Raw genomic sequence first — 14,386 nt, 5'->3', positions numbered from 1 at the left:
CAGGCTCTGCCCAGGGTGGCACTAGTACCCCCACCCACTCCATAGTTCAGTCTGTCAATCAGAGGCAAAATGCACCCTAATGGAATATTCACTCAAGCTACTCAAATACAAATTGATGTACAGAATTCATCAATAGTCTTTAAAAAAAAATTAATGTGACTCCTATACTATTAGAATTAAGGTATTATGAAACAATAGCAGCTGTGTGGATTAGGCTTTGGTGGATAAAGTCCTGGCAATGTAGTAATTAAAAAAAAATAAAACTATTTAAAATATCTAAAATTAGACATTGAAAATTAAATATTTGATTGCAACTGTCTGGCTGAACGAGTCAGATGGTGAGTAGCCTAGTAGTAGATTCCTAGTGCAGTATTGCTGTCATACCCTTCGGAAAGGTAATGGACCACAATTGCCTAAACATATTGCCTTCAACTGTGAAAATGTATGATGTGTAATAATTGTGTCTCACTCTGGATAAGAGCGTCTGCTAAGCAACTGTGTTGTAATGCCCTGCATGTCCTTAATAATCACTGTGATGCTTGGAGATGACGTCTGACCACCACTTCATCAACAGAGGACTTATAAATGATTGCCGTTTTCAGACTTTTAAGAAGTCCCCATCATAAGCCCAGACGTGCAATTCACCACCAAAGTATCAGAATTGAGTATATCTTAAAGTGTGTATAGCATTTATGAGTAAAGTGTGTATAGCATTTATGAGTTAAAGAACTGGAAATGAGAGTACTAATAAAGAATTGTCCATGGAACCAATTTTCTGGTTGATTGATGAATGAATTTTTTCAATCTCCCCAGTTTTGCCATGAGGATAAGGGTACACAAGCTATTGCACTTGTCACTGCTATCTGTCAAAAGGAAGCTTTATGCTTTCATTTTATGTTTCAAGATTGATGGCTAGCAACAATGTGCCTGGAAATATTTTGTAAATACAGATATTTTTTTCTCAAGCGTAATAATTTCTTTGCCAAAGACACTCAGATTTCACAGGTGGAAATGCATTCCAATACACATTTACTCCTGCACTTGAGAAACCTGAGGAAATGACTTTGGGCTCTGTGCTTTAATGGAAGGATCATTGTCTAGGCCAGCGTTTCCCAAACCTCTCCTGGAGGACCCCTTGTCCTGCATGTTTTAGATCTCTCCCTGCTCCAACACAGCTCATTGAAATGATCAACTTGTTATGAACTCCTGAAGCTGCTTAATAACAAACTGTCCATTTAAATCAGCTGTGTTGGAGCAGGGAGAGATCTAAACCATAGAGGACAAGTGGACCTCCAGGAGAGGTTTTGGAAATGCTGGTGTAGGCAAACATTCTTTCAAAATCATCAAATGAATGGAATGAATAACAATAAGTTTTGAAGTATAACTACATACAACAAAAATGTTGTTTTCCTTTACCTTTTATAAAACATTCATATTAGTGATATAGTAATAAGTTTTGTATGCAATCATATCAAAAGGCTGCAATATGATATTTTACTGACCATGAGTTTCCTGAAATGGTTTGGGTCTAGATAGAAAGATACAAGGACATATTTAAGCATTGTTATGAGAGTGGCCTATGTTGAATCAATGCCTTGACCATGTGCAAATGACAAATATAGTTTTGAAAACAGCTCTTTGACTGGTAAAATGATATTAATCCTAATCCCTTTAAAGCTAAGTCATGGATATTACTAATGTTTGTCACAACTCAAGGGTTAAAATAAATGGGTTGATGGTGCATTTTTCTCTACAAAGTACAATTTGAAGTGATAGCTCTGATTCCCACCAGATTACATACACTGTGATGAAGGCAATGTACAATATAGACAAATTAATCCACATTTTTTATTTCATATTTCAATACTGTGCATGTGTGAATTGTCATTGTTGAGATAAGGTGGAATGTATTCGACACTTTAATAGATGACATTTAGAAGCCTTTGGTGCATTGTATAGATTTTCATGAACACCAAAAAAGAGCCCAGTGGAAACCTACAAAAATTCTGATCATCTTCGAGATGATATTTCTTTCTAAATCTGTTCATGTAGGCCTAAGGAATTCACTCAGCGGGAAAGTTACACAGACTGGTCACTCTGTAAACAAAATGTGGTCGTCAATCATCTCTCATTATTCCATTTAAAATTCTAGCTGAAGCCATAAATTCAGTTATTTTAGGTAAATTGGTAATCATCATGTCAAATAGATGTGAGAGTAGTCATTAAGGCCTTCAAATATTGTCGACCATTGCCATTTAAATCGGTGTATATTCAAGCAGCTGAAACGTCCACACGCGGTAGTGACAACGATTTGTCCTCAACAGTGCAGTGGATTTCATCGCAAGTGATGAGCCCAGCGGGATCACAGACCTTACGTCACATGGACCACGTGCCGTCTGACTGAATGCTTGCAGGACCTTGTTATCTTTATTTAGGTAATTAGTGCTTCTGTCTATAATTCTCTATACACTATGCCAAATGTCATATCTCTTTGTTGCTTTTATACTTACTGGGTAGTGCATTTATTTGTGACACCGTGTCCCTTCTTAAAGTAAAAGAAGCGCTACCACCATGGTCCTCTCCCACCAGGTCTCTCCCTCGGAGTTCAGTAGTGGCATGAGGACGGGACCCAAACTCTGATTGAATGGGGGGGATAAACAACACTCCGCCTGGATTACGGTTGGTGTGTGGACTTCATTTTAATACACGTTTTATATGAACGTTTCTTGCTCTGTGGCGGTGGCTCCTACTGTAGTTTGCAGAGGCAGGAGAACCAGCGACAACTTCGTGAATGATCATCCACAAGTATTTACATTGCAGGGTGTGTACCGTATCGATACAACTTAAATGAATAGGTGACTTTTGACTCTTTGGCTGTGTTTCAACGTTTCTCTATACCTGTTATTTAGAGAAGTTAAATTCTATTTCGACAAAAATTACTTTGACATGTTTTTTTCAATCTGACGGGTATTTGAAGATGTTTCATCGTTTTTTTGAAAAGTTGAATTTTGAAAGGTAGTCATTCTGATTCAGTATCTAAAACGGTTTGGTACATATTCTGTAAAATGGGGAAAATGTTGATAACTTCAGTGCTTAAAAAAGTTTCTTCAGTACTGAAGTGGAATTGAACAAACTTAGTTTGTTTTATTATAGTATCTCGGTGTAGATAGCTTTTCAATAAAGTGCACTCTTGAGAGCTACAATTGCATTGTATTTTGTTGTATGTTTTCTCGCTCCCCATTGTGTTGTACAAGAGTTGTTTTTCGCTGACAGAGTTCAGCAGGGATTATGGTCAGACCACATGTCCCGTGCTTTTGTTGTTCCTTTTTGTTGTCTTTTTTGTACTGAGTGAGTAAATTGATGAAGGCAACGCGGATAAAAGAGAAATATGCATTGACAAGGGCTTTCTACAGCAAAAGGTCATTAGGAGCTACAGAATTATAGCACGAGTTCGCCTGATGCCAGCAGATTGGCAATGACGGGCACGCGCTACCATATAATTGAACTGGGAGAACAGCGGCCAAGCCATGTCTTTAAACTACATCAAGAACTTTTATGAAGGATGTGTAAGTATGCGATTGCCAAAAAAAGTTAGTACTGTGGTCGACTGTCTGACATTGTGTGGAAGAAGGACACGTTTGTAGGTAGCGGAATTAGGCAGCTTCCGAAGGACACGCAAAGGACAAAATAATAAAATAATAAGTTATCGTTTGTTTTTATTTATGTTACAGAGACCTCCTAAAATTATACTGGGTGTGGTAGATTTGTGTTCCTGAAATGTGATTATCCTCTCTACCCGAGGCACTGTTCATTTGTTCAATGGAGCTCAACCATGCCTTTAGCTTGTTACCGTTTCAATGGCATATGCATAGGCGTCATTTTCGCTGGGGACGCTGGGGACATGTCCCCACCATTTTTTTTGTCGTGGCCCATTTCGTCCCCACCACTTTAAAAAGGTGTGAACACGTCGAACCCGTCGTTGTCCCCAGCACTTTTCAAAACAAACTGACGCCCATATGATTTTGAAGAACGCAACATTGCTGGTTTAAATTGATTGAAAGTTGAGTGAAAATTTTGGTTTAGCTGGAGACTTTTTCGAGATGAGAATGGGCGGTTCATCTGAATACCAAGATAATGTAAAGCTTGAGATAGCTCTGAAAATGTTGTGTAAAATTGTTATGTCTTTTTTTATCCATAAATATTGTGCTCTTGATGTGCCGGTACTGCTCCACAGCCTGCAGCGTTTTGGTGGCTTCTGCTGTAATTACAATCTGCCTGTCAATGCTTTTTTTCCCCCTTTTTTGTATTTTAGCTCAGGCCTCCAACTGTGATTGGGCAGTTCCACACCCTGTTCTTCGGCTCTGTGCGCATGTTCTTTCTTGGTGTCCTGGGCTTTGCCGTTTATGGCAACGAGGCTCTGCATTTCAGCTGCGACCCAGACAGACGGGAGCTCAATCTCTACTGTTACAACCAATTCAGGCCAATAACACCTCAGGTAAATCAGGCACCTTGTGTCTTGTGTGCTTGTTGTGCAACAACTTACAAAAGGCAAATAATGCAAATGTGTTATGACAGTGGCAAACAAAAGTTCGTTTTTTACGGAAATGTTTTGCAGATAGAATAATATGAGTGAAATATAATCTGAATCTGTATATTTGTTGTTTGAATTGTATTGTTGATAGTACAGTAGTGTTTATTAGGTAAATTCCTATATGTAAGTATTATTGCATCCTCAGGGGGTATTTCAGTCAAGGCATGAAGCAGTATGGTCTTGGTTTATGGCAGTGTCACTTTTTCGTGGAGTGCACGTTTGCTGATTTTAGACTGAAATAAAACAGAAATGTGTCATATTATGACAAAAACACTGACTGTAATTGCCTCTGATGTCTTTTATGATGTGTGCTTACATCCTCATAATGCTCATGCTGTTGTTAGCCTCTGAGGATGTAAACAGGAAGTGTTTCTCTCTACAGGTATTCTGGGCCTTGCAGCTTGTAACTGTTTTGGTTCCCGGGGCTGTGTTCCACCTATATGCAGCCTGTAAAAACATCGACCAGGAAGAAATCCTTGAACGACCCATATACACCGTCTTTTACATCATCTCTGTTCTGTTAAGGATTATTCTTGAGGTCATAGCCTTTTGGCTACAGAGTCATCTTTTTGGTTTCCAAGTTCACCCCATTTACATGTGTGACGCTAGTGCCCTGGAGAAAATGTTCAACGTCACCAAGTGCATGGTCCCTGAACACTTTGAAAAGACCATCTTCCTCAGTGCAATGTACACCTTTACTGTGATCACAGTGGTGCTGTGCGTGGCTGAGGTTTTTGAGATACTCTGTAGACGATTAGGCTACCTAGCTAGTCAATGACCTGCATGTTATTCTCTGCAGAGTTTTAGATCAAATAATAAATGCTCACTTTGTGCTTTTTCGTGTGTCTAATCCAGGTCTTTACATGGAGACAAAGGCTTCAAACTCCATACCTCTGCTTTTTTCCAGCTGGGACACACACTGGCCCTTTTTTATTGCTGCAATTGCAGTGTTCAAATTAACCAACAGTCATTTTTCCTTCCTAGAAAAGATTTAGAAAATTGCATCTATTCAGAACTCTGAAGGCTTAACAGGAAAAGGAACACGGACCTTTGAGGGTATAGTACTATTGTATAAATAGCTGTATTTTATGCAGTTTTTAATTTATAAAACATTGCCCAAAACAAGTCATGGAAACATTGTCTTGTATGTAATTGTTGTTTTTTTTCCAATGGAAATCTTTGTGTTCTGTAACGTTGGTATAGTAATGTTGAATATTATTAACTAGTCTTTTTTGCAGAGGATTCATTCAATGATGCAGACAGAAATACATACAGTAAGTCAATTACTGAAATCACCCTGTGTATCCAAATCTCAAGCTTATATAAAATGGCTTGTTCCCCTAGCTGTACAATAGCTTATTTTGAAAGAGCTAAGCTATTACTTAAACAGCCAAAAAAGGCCAAGAAAGCCACAGATACAGCTGTTGAAACAGCAATTTGGCTTTCCCGTATCACTCACTGAAGAGAGTGGAAGTGTAGTAGTTTCTTCAAAATGAGAAATAAATTATCTTCACATAGTAAATGACATTAAGTTTCGCCACTCAAGTTTCTCCATTTTGAAATTCTAAGAGACCATTTAGTTATTAGTCATTTTAAATGATGTACTTTATAGGAGTGAAAAGGAGGTGTTTAAGATCCCAGTTTTGTTCTTTTCCAACAGTCAAATACAATGGTTATCCATGCTGCCAGGTGTATTAGGATTTACTGCAACTTTTTCTATGTTGCTGCTTAATTCGATATGTCTGGTTAATTGGGTTTTCATTACTCAGAAAAAGTGCTGGTCACAGTGTGCTTGGATACCTGGAGTTTTGACTGTGTTATATTTCCTGGCCTCACTCATAGCCTGTATTTTATGAATGGTGCTTTTGAATTAATCCCTGTGTAGTGGTCAATATGAAAATGATTACCTCTATTGTTTCTTGATATCTGTAAGTAATTATCAGGCATCCATCCAACTTTTGTTATTTTTCTCAGCTAAGTGTATCATCTCAGGTACAATATGGCATACTGTGCACTGGTATTTAGAATGGATGGTTTTAAAGTTTGTCCCCTTATATTTTGCTGCTCGATGCTGAAATACATCTTAACCAGTAGCAATGACCTGGAGCACATTCTCTAAAAAAATGAATTAGTAGTTTCTTCTTTTCTTTTCTTTTTTAGTTGTATTGACACTGTTGTTTTAATACTAATATGATGCTGTTAGATAAACATTTGGTAGCTGTCAAGCCAAATCAGATTCAAACAACGTCACCATCAGTTCTGTCGGTGTTACATTTATTATTGTCCCCAGACTCTGTCACAGTTGTTGTCCTGTTGATACTACTGTATAGCAAAATATGTAGATGCAAAATACGTACATGCCTGCATTTTTAAATAAAAGGGGCAAACTTTATGACCATCACATACGTTCAGACCATTTGTTCTGTGTAGTTTTTAAATACTAATTCCAGTAGTGCTTTCATGTCTGTTTATGCAGCTTTTAAGGTAACATTCATTTTCTTATGTAAAGTAATAAAGTGTCTGCAAATTGATTAATTAAAAATGTTTATTAGAAATGGTGTGCCAATGTTTTGTACACATGGCTCTTTACTCTCTCATGCAGTTATGCTTGGAGGAGGCTTATTTTCTGGTTATCGGCTAAAGAAGGACTTACATGTTAAGTATCTTTGTAAAAAGATGTAATCCTCTTCCTCTAGAGACTAGAACACAGACTATTTATTTTTGACCATGTGTTCCATCTTAACCCAACTTAACTTACTGTAGTTATTTCTTTTAAGGATGCATTGCACCTAGTATGATGGTATACATTGACTTCTCTTTAGCACCTAATCTAGGTTTTTAGTGTGTCATAAACAGGATGCATGGTGTGAAGAAAAAGGAATGTAGTATGCAATAGACAAAACTTTTGACAGCTGTAGAATGCAATATGGGAAACACATTTAAGGTTGTAGTAATAAACCACCCCCTGTATATTTCATTATCTCATACGTATGTCATTATTATCTTAAACAATTTATCTGTAAACAGTATTATCCAGGGCAACTTGCCTCCACTGTTGTCAGTGCTGTAATCTATGAAAATGCACTACTTGAAAACCAGATTTAAAACATTTAAATGCTCTGAGTCCTGCAGAAGACAGTCTATCACATGAAATCTACTTAGTGATCGGCTGCTGTGGCACTTAAGTATTTCTTGCTAAAACTGGCCTAATCAATAGAGTGTCTTATGCAGTATAATTGCCACTTCACACTTGGCAGAGTGCATCTTTGAAGATGAATATACAATGATAACAGAGCAAAACAAACAGAATGATTACTTGTCAAATACTCCCCAATAATACAATACAGTCTGTAAGAATTACTGACATAAGAAGCAAACACAGACAAGTCTCAGAACAGAATCAGAATCAAAGACAGAATCATTCCTATACAGACACTATCAAAATATTTCGCTTATGTGAACCAGGCAAGCTTGTAGGAATCATTTTGCCTCACTTGCAGCATGTAATGTGATTTTCATCTGAGTCCAATGGCACATGATAACTGATAACTGAGACACTGAAAATGTTAATGCAATGCGTCATATCTCATGTTAATTAAATTACCTAAGTTGTAAAATGTATGGTTGTGCATACAACCTTTAATTTAGCTGGACACCAGTTGATGTGGTAGAAAAACAGATTCTTGCTGCTGATGTTTTCATCAAACACTATCTTCTTGTTAGCTTGTTACAATTGTCTACTTCAGACCGCAGACATGCGGCTGAGAAACTGGGCATTCTAGTCTACACTGTATAACCTACAAGACAGAAAGAGCATCAAAATGAAGAAGACAGAAATCAATTGCACAGAAAGCATGGCAGTGATGATTGAAGTAATGCTTCTCTTATGCTCTTCCATTGTACATGTTTGGGATCAAACAGTATCCAACATGTGGCTAGTGCCATGGCATTGCAGCTAATGAGAGGCAATCTCATATGCACCATGCTCTTTTGTGGGTGGCATATATGGTGTGTGTGTGTGTGTATGTATGTATGTACAGTATGTATGCATGCATAGCCATACTAGTTGGCCAGAAAGATGAGCATCTACACAGGGACTGTTGGCAACCTTAATACCCTCAATTGTCAAATCACTATTTTCTTGTCTGTAGAACACTGTTATCAATGCTGAGATCAACCTAATAATCTAGTATTTACCGTTTCTTGTCATAAAATATTTTCATATATATATTTTTAAGAACAATGTTGCAGGTTAAATTGCTTCAAGAGGCTGAAGCTATAAACATCTGATCCAGCATTGATTAAAGTACAGATTGAATGACAATTTCTGAGTAGGCATTGGAGATTACAAGCAGTAATTATAGTTTGGCATAGTTTATACTCCGTTTAGTAAAGTTTATAATCAGATGCTGGACTCACAGTGTAATCATGACGTTTCTGAATGTGCAGAATGTTGTGTCAGGATGCTGAGCTGTATGATATAACAGATTTTTTATTACTGCCATACTCAGTAACTGACTGACTACTGTGCAACCCATCACTTGGATGATGTGTGAACCTTACTGTGCATTACAGGTGTTCAATCACATTGTAGAAATCCACACCTCAGCTAGACATATCTGTAATTGAGTTGTAGATATCTACGTTTAATAATAGATATCTATTATATATTGTAGATATCTCCTTAAAACTGTTCATATCATTACATTTTTTTTTAACTCTCTAAAAACTCTGGAAGCAGTTTAATGTTATGTTATGGCTTGTCCGGCAAGGTCCTTTTTACAATGGAACTTACACAACTTCATCCATATCAACAGCATCCCATGAGCGATAGGGTAGAATGCTTGTTAGTATTTCCTCTCCGAGACTTCACACTTGTTCCAGTCTGTGGGGTGCCAATCAGCAAGCTCTGCTTAGAAACTGGAGAGTCCTATTTTCCTCATTGGACAAACTGCCACTATTGTGATTAGCCACTATGTTAGTGCAGCTAAGTCAGAATCAGTCCCTTTGGGTTTTAGGGGGCCAAGCACCAAAGGTGATGAAATTACTTTCAGTTATGGAGAGATGCACAAGATGTGTCATTGCACCAAATGTGGTGTCATCTGGTCTCACAGTATTGCTGTTATATTAAATTCTGTCAAAAAGTTTTAATTTTCTCCAGTATTTCTCAGTATTCATCCATGTGAAGTGAAGATCCATAAAACTTGGCACACCATTGTGTTTTATTCAGAAATGCATAGCTGGTGACATAAGTAGCACAATGTACTATGCTGCAGTTATGTACCCTACACTGACATAGTCACATCAGTGGACAGAGGTTAATGTCACAAGCAGGAGGTTGCAACATTGCTTGACATATGGAAGTTGAGACTGTATGAACTTGAATAATAAATGCACTACAGCTGAATCCTATTGTATGTGTTGTGTGATTTCTTCATAACATACACACGTCTCATATCACAAGAAATAGGAGAGTAATTTATACTTTCGATGTCCACCACACTGTATTTCTCTCATTTTGGATTGAAAAATCTGAGCAAAACTTTATTCAAGAAATATTATTGCTTTGCCCCTGAAATCACTGCTTGCAGCTGCCTTTTAAAAGCTATTGGAATGTCACAGATAGAGACAAAATGTCTTGTATATGTGCTGGTGTTATTGGGTGGTTTACAATAGATACTTGAAAGGTCACAGACATTGAGCAGCAAAATAAACTTTAGAATATTGTTATATATTAGATTGAATGGATACATGCCACTGGGTGATTTCCTTTGTGCAGTTATCTTTTCCCTAATTTTAAGAATCAGGCAGACCCATAATTACTGCAGCAAATCATTGTCTCGCTGATCTACATTACTGATCTACTCATGCTGAAACATGTTACATGACAACATTTAATGGTAAATACTCAAAATAAAATTTATAAAGTAAGTAAATTTAATACAAAATAATCAGCAAGATAAGACAACAATGAAGAAAAAGACTGCAGGGTTAAGGTAATGCAGCCTGTAATGTTGTATGCAATGGAAAAGCTATATGGAAATTATAGTTTATAATATTTCCCATTCAAGGCACACACAATTTCAACAATAGCCACAATCAAATTTCAGCATATCTAACAACAGGATTATTTGTCACATGAATTTTCCCATGGAACCTGATGTCGGATTCCTCACCCCTTCGCCAGAGGTTTGCATAGCCAACCAACCATTGTGTTACTATGGCAGGTAGCTAACGCCCATCCTGGGTGAATCATGAGAAAAGTCACGTTATGCGACAAGACTTAGCGACCCCACCTATAGTCCTCCGAGTCAATAGATGTCGCTAGAGGCGTGAATGGAATGATTCAGGAAGCGGAAGAGTGTCAAAATTCCTGGTTTGTTTTGTCTGGTGTTTGTGCATCATAGACAGAGTGAAGAATTTGTATTTGCCTTCTTGTATCGTATCGTAACAGTAACTTATTTAGGTATGGCTGTACCGCCGCAGTTAAAAGCCATTCAGCACCATCTAAGAACGGCCCAGGAACACGAGAAAAGGGACCCAGCGGTGGCTTATTACTGTGAGTCTGCATTTTCAATGCCTGGCTATGCTAGCAAGCTAGCTAATCTAGCTATCTGGCTGAACAATGTGTAGTTAGCACGCTAGCTAATGAAGACCCATTGAGACACAGACATGATAGTCTGGAACAGCTAGTGGCTAATTATATGTAATGCCGTGATGCTGGCTAGCTTGTTAAGTTAACTTAGTCAACGTTACTAACGGTACTTAACGTTATTGATACTTTCAACGTTCCATAGTTATGTTTAACTGCCACTTAAACCTTCACGGCAACGTAGTAGCTGTCTTAGCTTATTTGCATGAGAGTCATGAGAACGGCATAACGTTAGTCAGTAAGCTATCTTAGTATTATAAAGAAGCCAGTAATTTGACGCTAACTACAGTTCCTTTGGTTAATTCAGCTAGCTGAGGTTAAGGAGATGTCTTTGAGGTAACTCAAGTTAACTATAACTTCTATCTAACTTTAGTTAAGTAGCTGGCTAATTAGCACAGTATCTCTCAAAAGTCTGTAGAATATGATCAGGTAGCTTATTATCAGTAGTATAGCTACTTAACTTCAGATAGTTGTTTTGGTAACGTTACCTTGAGATTACCAATTTGCTTGTTGGTTGACTAAGTAATCAGCTAGCAATCAATGCAGCCTATCAGCAGTTAGCCAGCTTTTTAGCAAATGGAAGGTAGGTAGGTAAATGAGCCATGCGTGACAGGATCAACGATAAGCACAGAAAAGTTTATCTATTGGTGCCACAATAGTTAGAACTAAATAGTTATAAATATATTTACTCACTATATAAAGTTACGTGGCTGGCTAGGTAGTTCGCTAACATCTACAGTTACTCAACAAGTTCTGTGTACTGAAGTGGCAGATGGCTATATATCTACCTTACTCGCCAACTGGCATACAATAGAGAAAATTTAAGCAACAGCAAATGTGATTTTAAAAAAAATAAAGTTGAATGAGCCCAAAAATGTAAGAAATCTTGAATTGAGGCCATTTGAATGCTGATTTTGGTCTAAACAATTTAAGAAGTCTGAGCAGTAGGACTAATCCATTACAGTTCATGCTATTCAAATAAATGATTATTTGTTCAGATAAAGTATTTGTTTGTTATTTACATACTGTAAATGATGTCAGTGATTTATTGCATAATATTATTACATTATTAATAAGTTTTTCTTATTAATTTTAATTTGACAGAAACAATTTGTAGGCTAATCACCATTCACCTCAGTGCACACTATAATTAACATTTGTGTCATGTTAAAATATTTTTTAATTTATTTGTTATTTCTTTGTAAGTTAACAAATGCATTGTGGTATAGCACATATTTACTGTGCTAGCTGACAACAGATAAGCAATTAGGCTAACTGATCAGGCATATCTGTATCTCAGGCATAGCTATATCTTTGCCTGGCCCATTTTATGCTCTCAGAAGTGGAACCAGACCAAACTTAATTTCATATGGATGCTTCCTCGGGCTTTACTGTCAGGCCAAACAATAACCATGTGGTGTGGAATGTTGTCATTTTAGCTGCTTAATAAAGCTCATGCTCAACTAAAACTAGGAATGTGGGTGGAGCTGTTTTGCCTGCAGCCAGGCCCAAATATCACATGGGAATGAGTGGCTACCAGTCTGACATTGATAGGTTGCAGGTGTAATAACTGTAACTGTTTTTCAAACTGCAAGGCATACAGCTACAGGGAGCTAAGTGCCAGCCTGGGGTGGGTGCGGCTTCACTGACGTCATCTCAGCCACCTGTAAGGCTCTTGATGATTCACAGGGTGCCTGAGAGGGGTGAGACGAGCAACTGGTGTCTATATAACCACCTCTATCCCCGGCGGAGCAAAACCAGTTTGTTCTGCTGCTCTGGTCTCGCAGTTACTGTTGGGTGATGACATGGTTGGGATCGAACTTGAACTCAGCATGCGCTCAAAGAAAATTGCCCTAGCCACTGAGCAACCCAGGAGCCCCTGCAAAGCAGCATTTTGGGAACACTTTTCTCCTCGTTGCTCCCCTCGTTGCTCCAAAAAATATGAGCTTTTTTTTGTCAGTCTTGACAGCTAGTGAGTGAATTGTGAGCCAAGATTGCTTGCAGATCTAAGATCATAAGGGGAATAGTTTGAGTAAAGTGTGCACGTCCCTCAATATTTTGATTAATAGAGGAATATGTCATATTCAGTTTCTCATAACTGGAATATACAGGCTCATTCAGTTTATGGTTAAAGGAGGTTATATAAGATGTTTGTGGTTAATATATGGTTATATAAGGTATTTACATGAGTTGAATATTGAACATTGAGTGTAACATTAGAATATTAATTGGCATGGAAATGTAGTCTGTGTCATAGCTCGTAATCCAAATTGCCAATTATGCATTATGGATTAATATTCATTGTATTGCCAAGCATCATGCCAAAACGGTATATAAGTGTCACAGCATGCTGGTTGAATACTGAGAATTCTGCACACTTTTTGCAGTAGGTAAAAAATCCTTTGTGACGTTCATCAGTGCCATCAGATGAAGGGATGTGCTGTGTTTACTGCACAGCTTCCCACTCCACTCAGGCAACTTCTCTGTGTCCATGACAGTAGTGGCCCATCCACAAAAAGATCTGTCAAAGTATCATTGATGCTGACATTTTCCTATCAGAATAGGGGCTCTCTTCCTTTGCAAAGAAAGAGATCTTTCATTCCTTGGGTGACATTTCTCAATGAATGCCTCAGTTATTATTTATTTGTATTATATATTTGGCAGATGCTCTTATCCAGAGTGACTTATAGGGTAAACGCACCCATGTTTCAGACAAGCTAGCATTTATGTCACAAAAATGAGGTGAAAAGAAAAAAAAAAAATCTGTGTGTTTTAAGCGCAAAAGTTTATCTTGTGTTTTTTTTTCTTTTGATAAATAAAAAAATTAAACTTTTCCCCCAACCTGAATAATTTTTAGTGTTTAATGTTTGAAAATGCTTTGGACTACTGTCTTTGGTTTACCTAATCTAATTTTATGGGACATAGACTTCACGCCTTGTTTGCTAATGTGTTTGTGATTTTTGTCCATCCTAAAGGTATGCAGTAAAAAAGTAAAGTCAATTAGTTTTAATTGGAAGAAAATTGCTCTAAAAGGACACTAAACTATGGTAGTGATATTTGTCTCAGATTCCTGCTTTGTATATGATTTTTTTCTTTGAAAAATAGCCACTAGTAAGTGCTGATATATGGCCATCAATAACTTA

General features: G+C 37.5%; 2 protein-coding genes across 2 annotated transcripts in view; both read left to right on the top strand.

The window, feature by feature from the left end:
• The first annotated feature begins 3,527 nt into the window (after positions 1-3,527).
• Positions 3,528-5,369, top strand: gje1 (gap junction protein epsilon 1). The gene is made up of 3 exons (XM_036549217.1): positions 3,528-3,566; positions 4,313-4,495; positions 4,974-5,369. The coding sequence occupies exons 1-3, from the start codon at positions 3,528-3,530 to the stop codon at positions 5,367-5,369; spliced, it is 618 nt and encodes a 205-aa protein (XP_036405110.1).
• A 5,571-nt stretch (positions 5,370-10,940) lies between these two features.
• Positions 10,941-14,386, top strand: part of vta1 (vesicle (multivesicular body) trafficking 1) — a 37,386-nt gene continuing 33,940 nt past the window's right edge. Inside the window, exon 1 of the mRNA XM_036550495.1 lies at positions 10,941-11,150. Within this exon, the coding sequence (XP_036406388.1) occupies positions 11,060-11,150 (91 nt within the window). The 5' untranslated portion in view covers positions 10,941-11,059. The remainder of the gene's footprint in view (positions 11,151-14,386) is intronic.

This window comes from Megalops cyprinoides, chromosome 17 (genome assembly GCF_013368585.1).
Source record: "Megalops cyprinoides isolate fMegCyp1 chromosome 17, fMegCyp1.pri, whole genome shotgun sequence".
Lineage (NCBI taxonomy): Eukaryota > Metazoa > Chordata > Actinopteri > Elopiformes > Megalopidae > Megalops > Megalops cyprinoides.
Note: the sequence above shows the minus strand (reverse complement) of the source record. Positions and strands in the feature narration are given on the sequence as shown.

Excerpts from the sequence above, each read along its gene's own strand:
- gje1 (XM_036549217.1), top strand. The coding sequence starts at position 3,528 with ATGTCTTTAAACTACATCAAGAACTTTTATGAAGGATGT. Across the intron at positions 3,567-4,312 it reads AGAACTTTTATGAAGGATGT|CTCAGGCCTCCAACTGTGAT; the intron begins GTAAGTATGCGA and ends TTTGTATTTTAG. Across the intron at positions 4,496-4,973 it reads TCAGGCCAATAACACCTCAG|GTATTCTGGGCCTTGCAGCT; the intron begins GTAAATCAGGCA and ends TTCTCTCTACAG.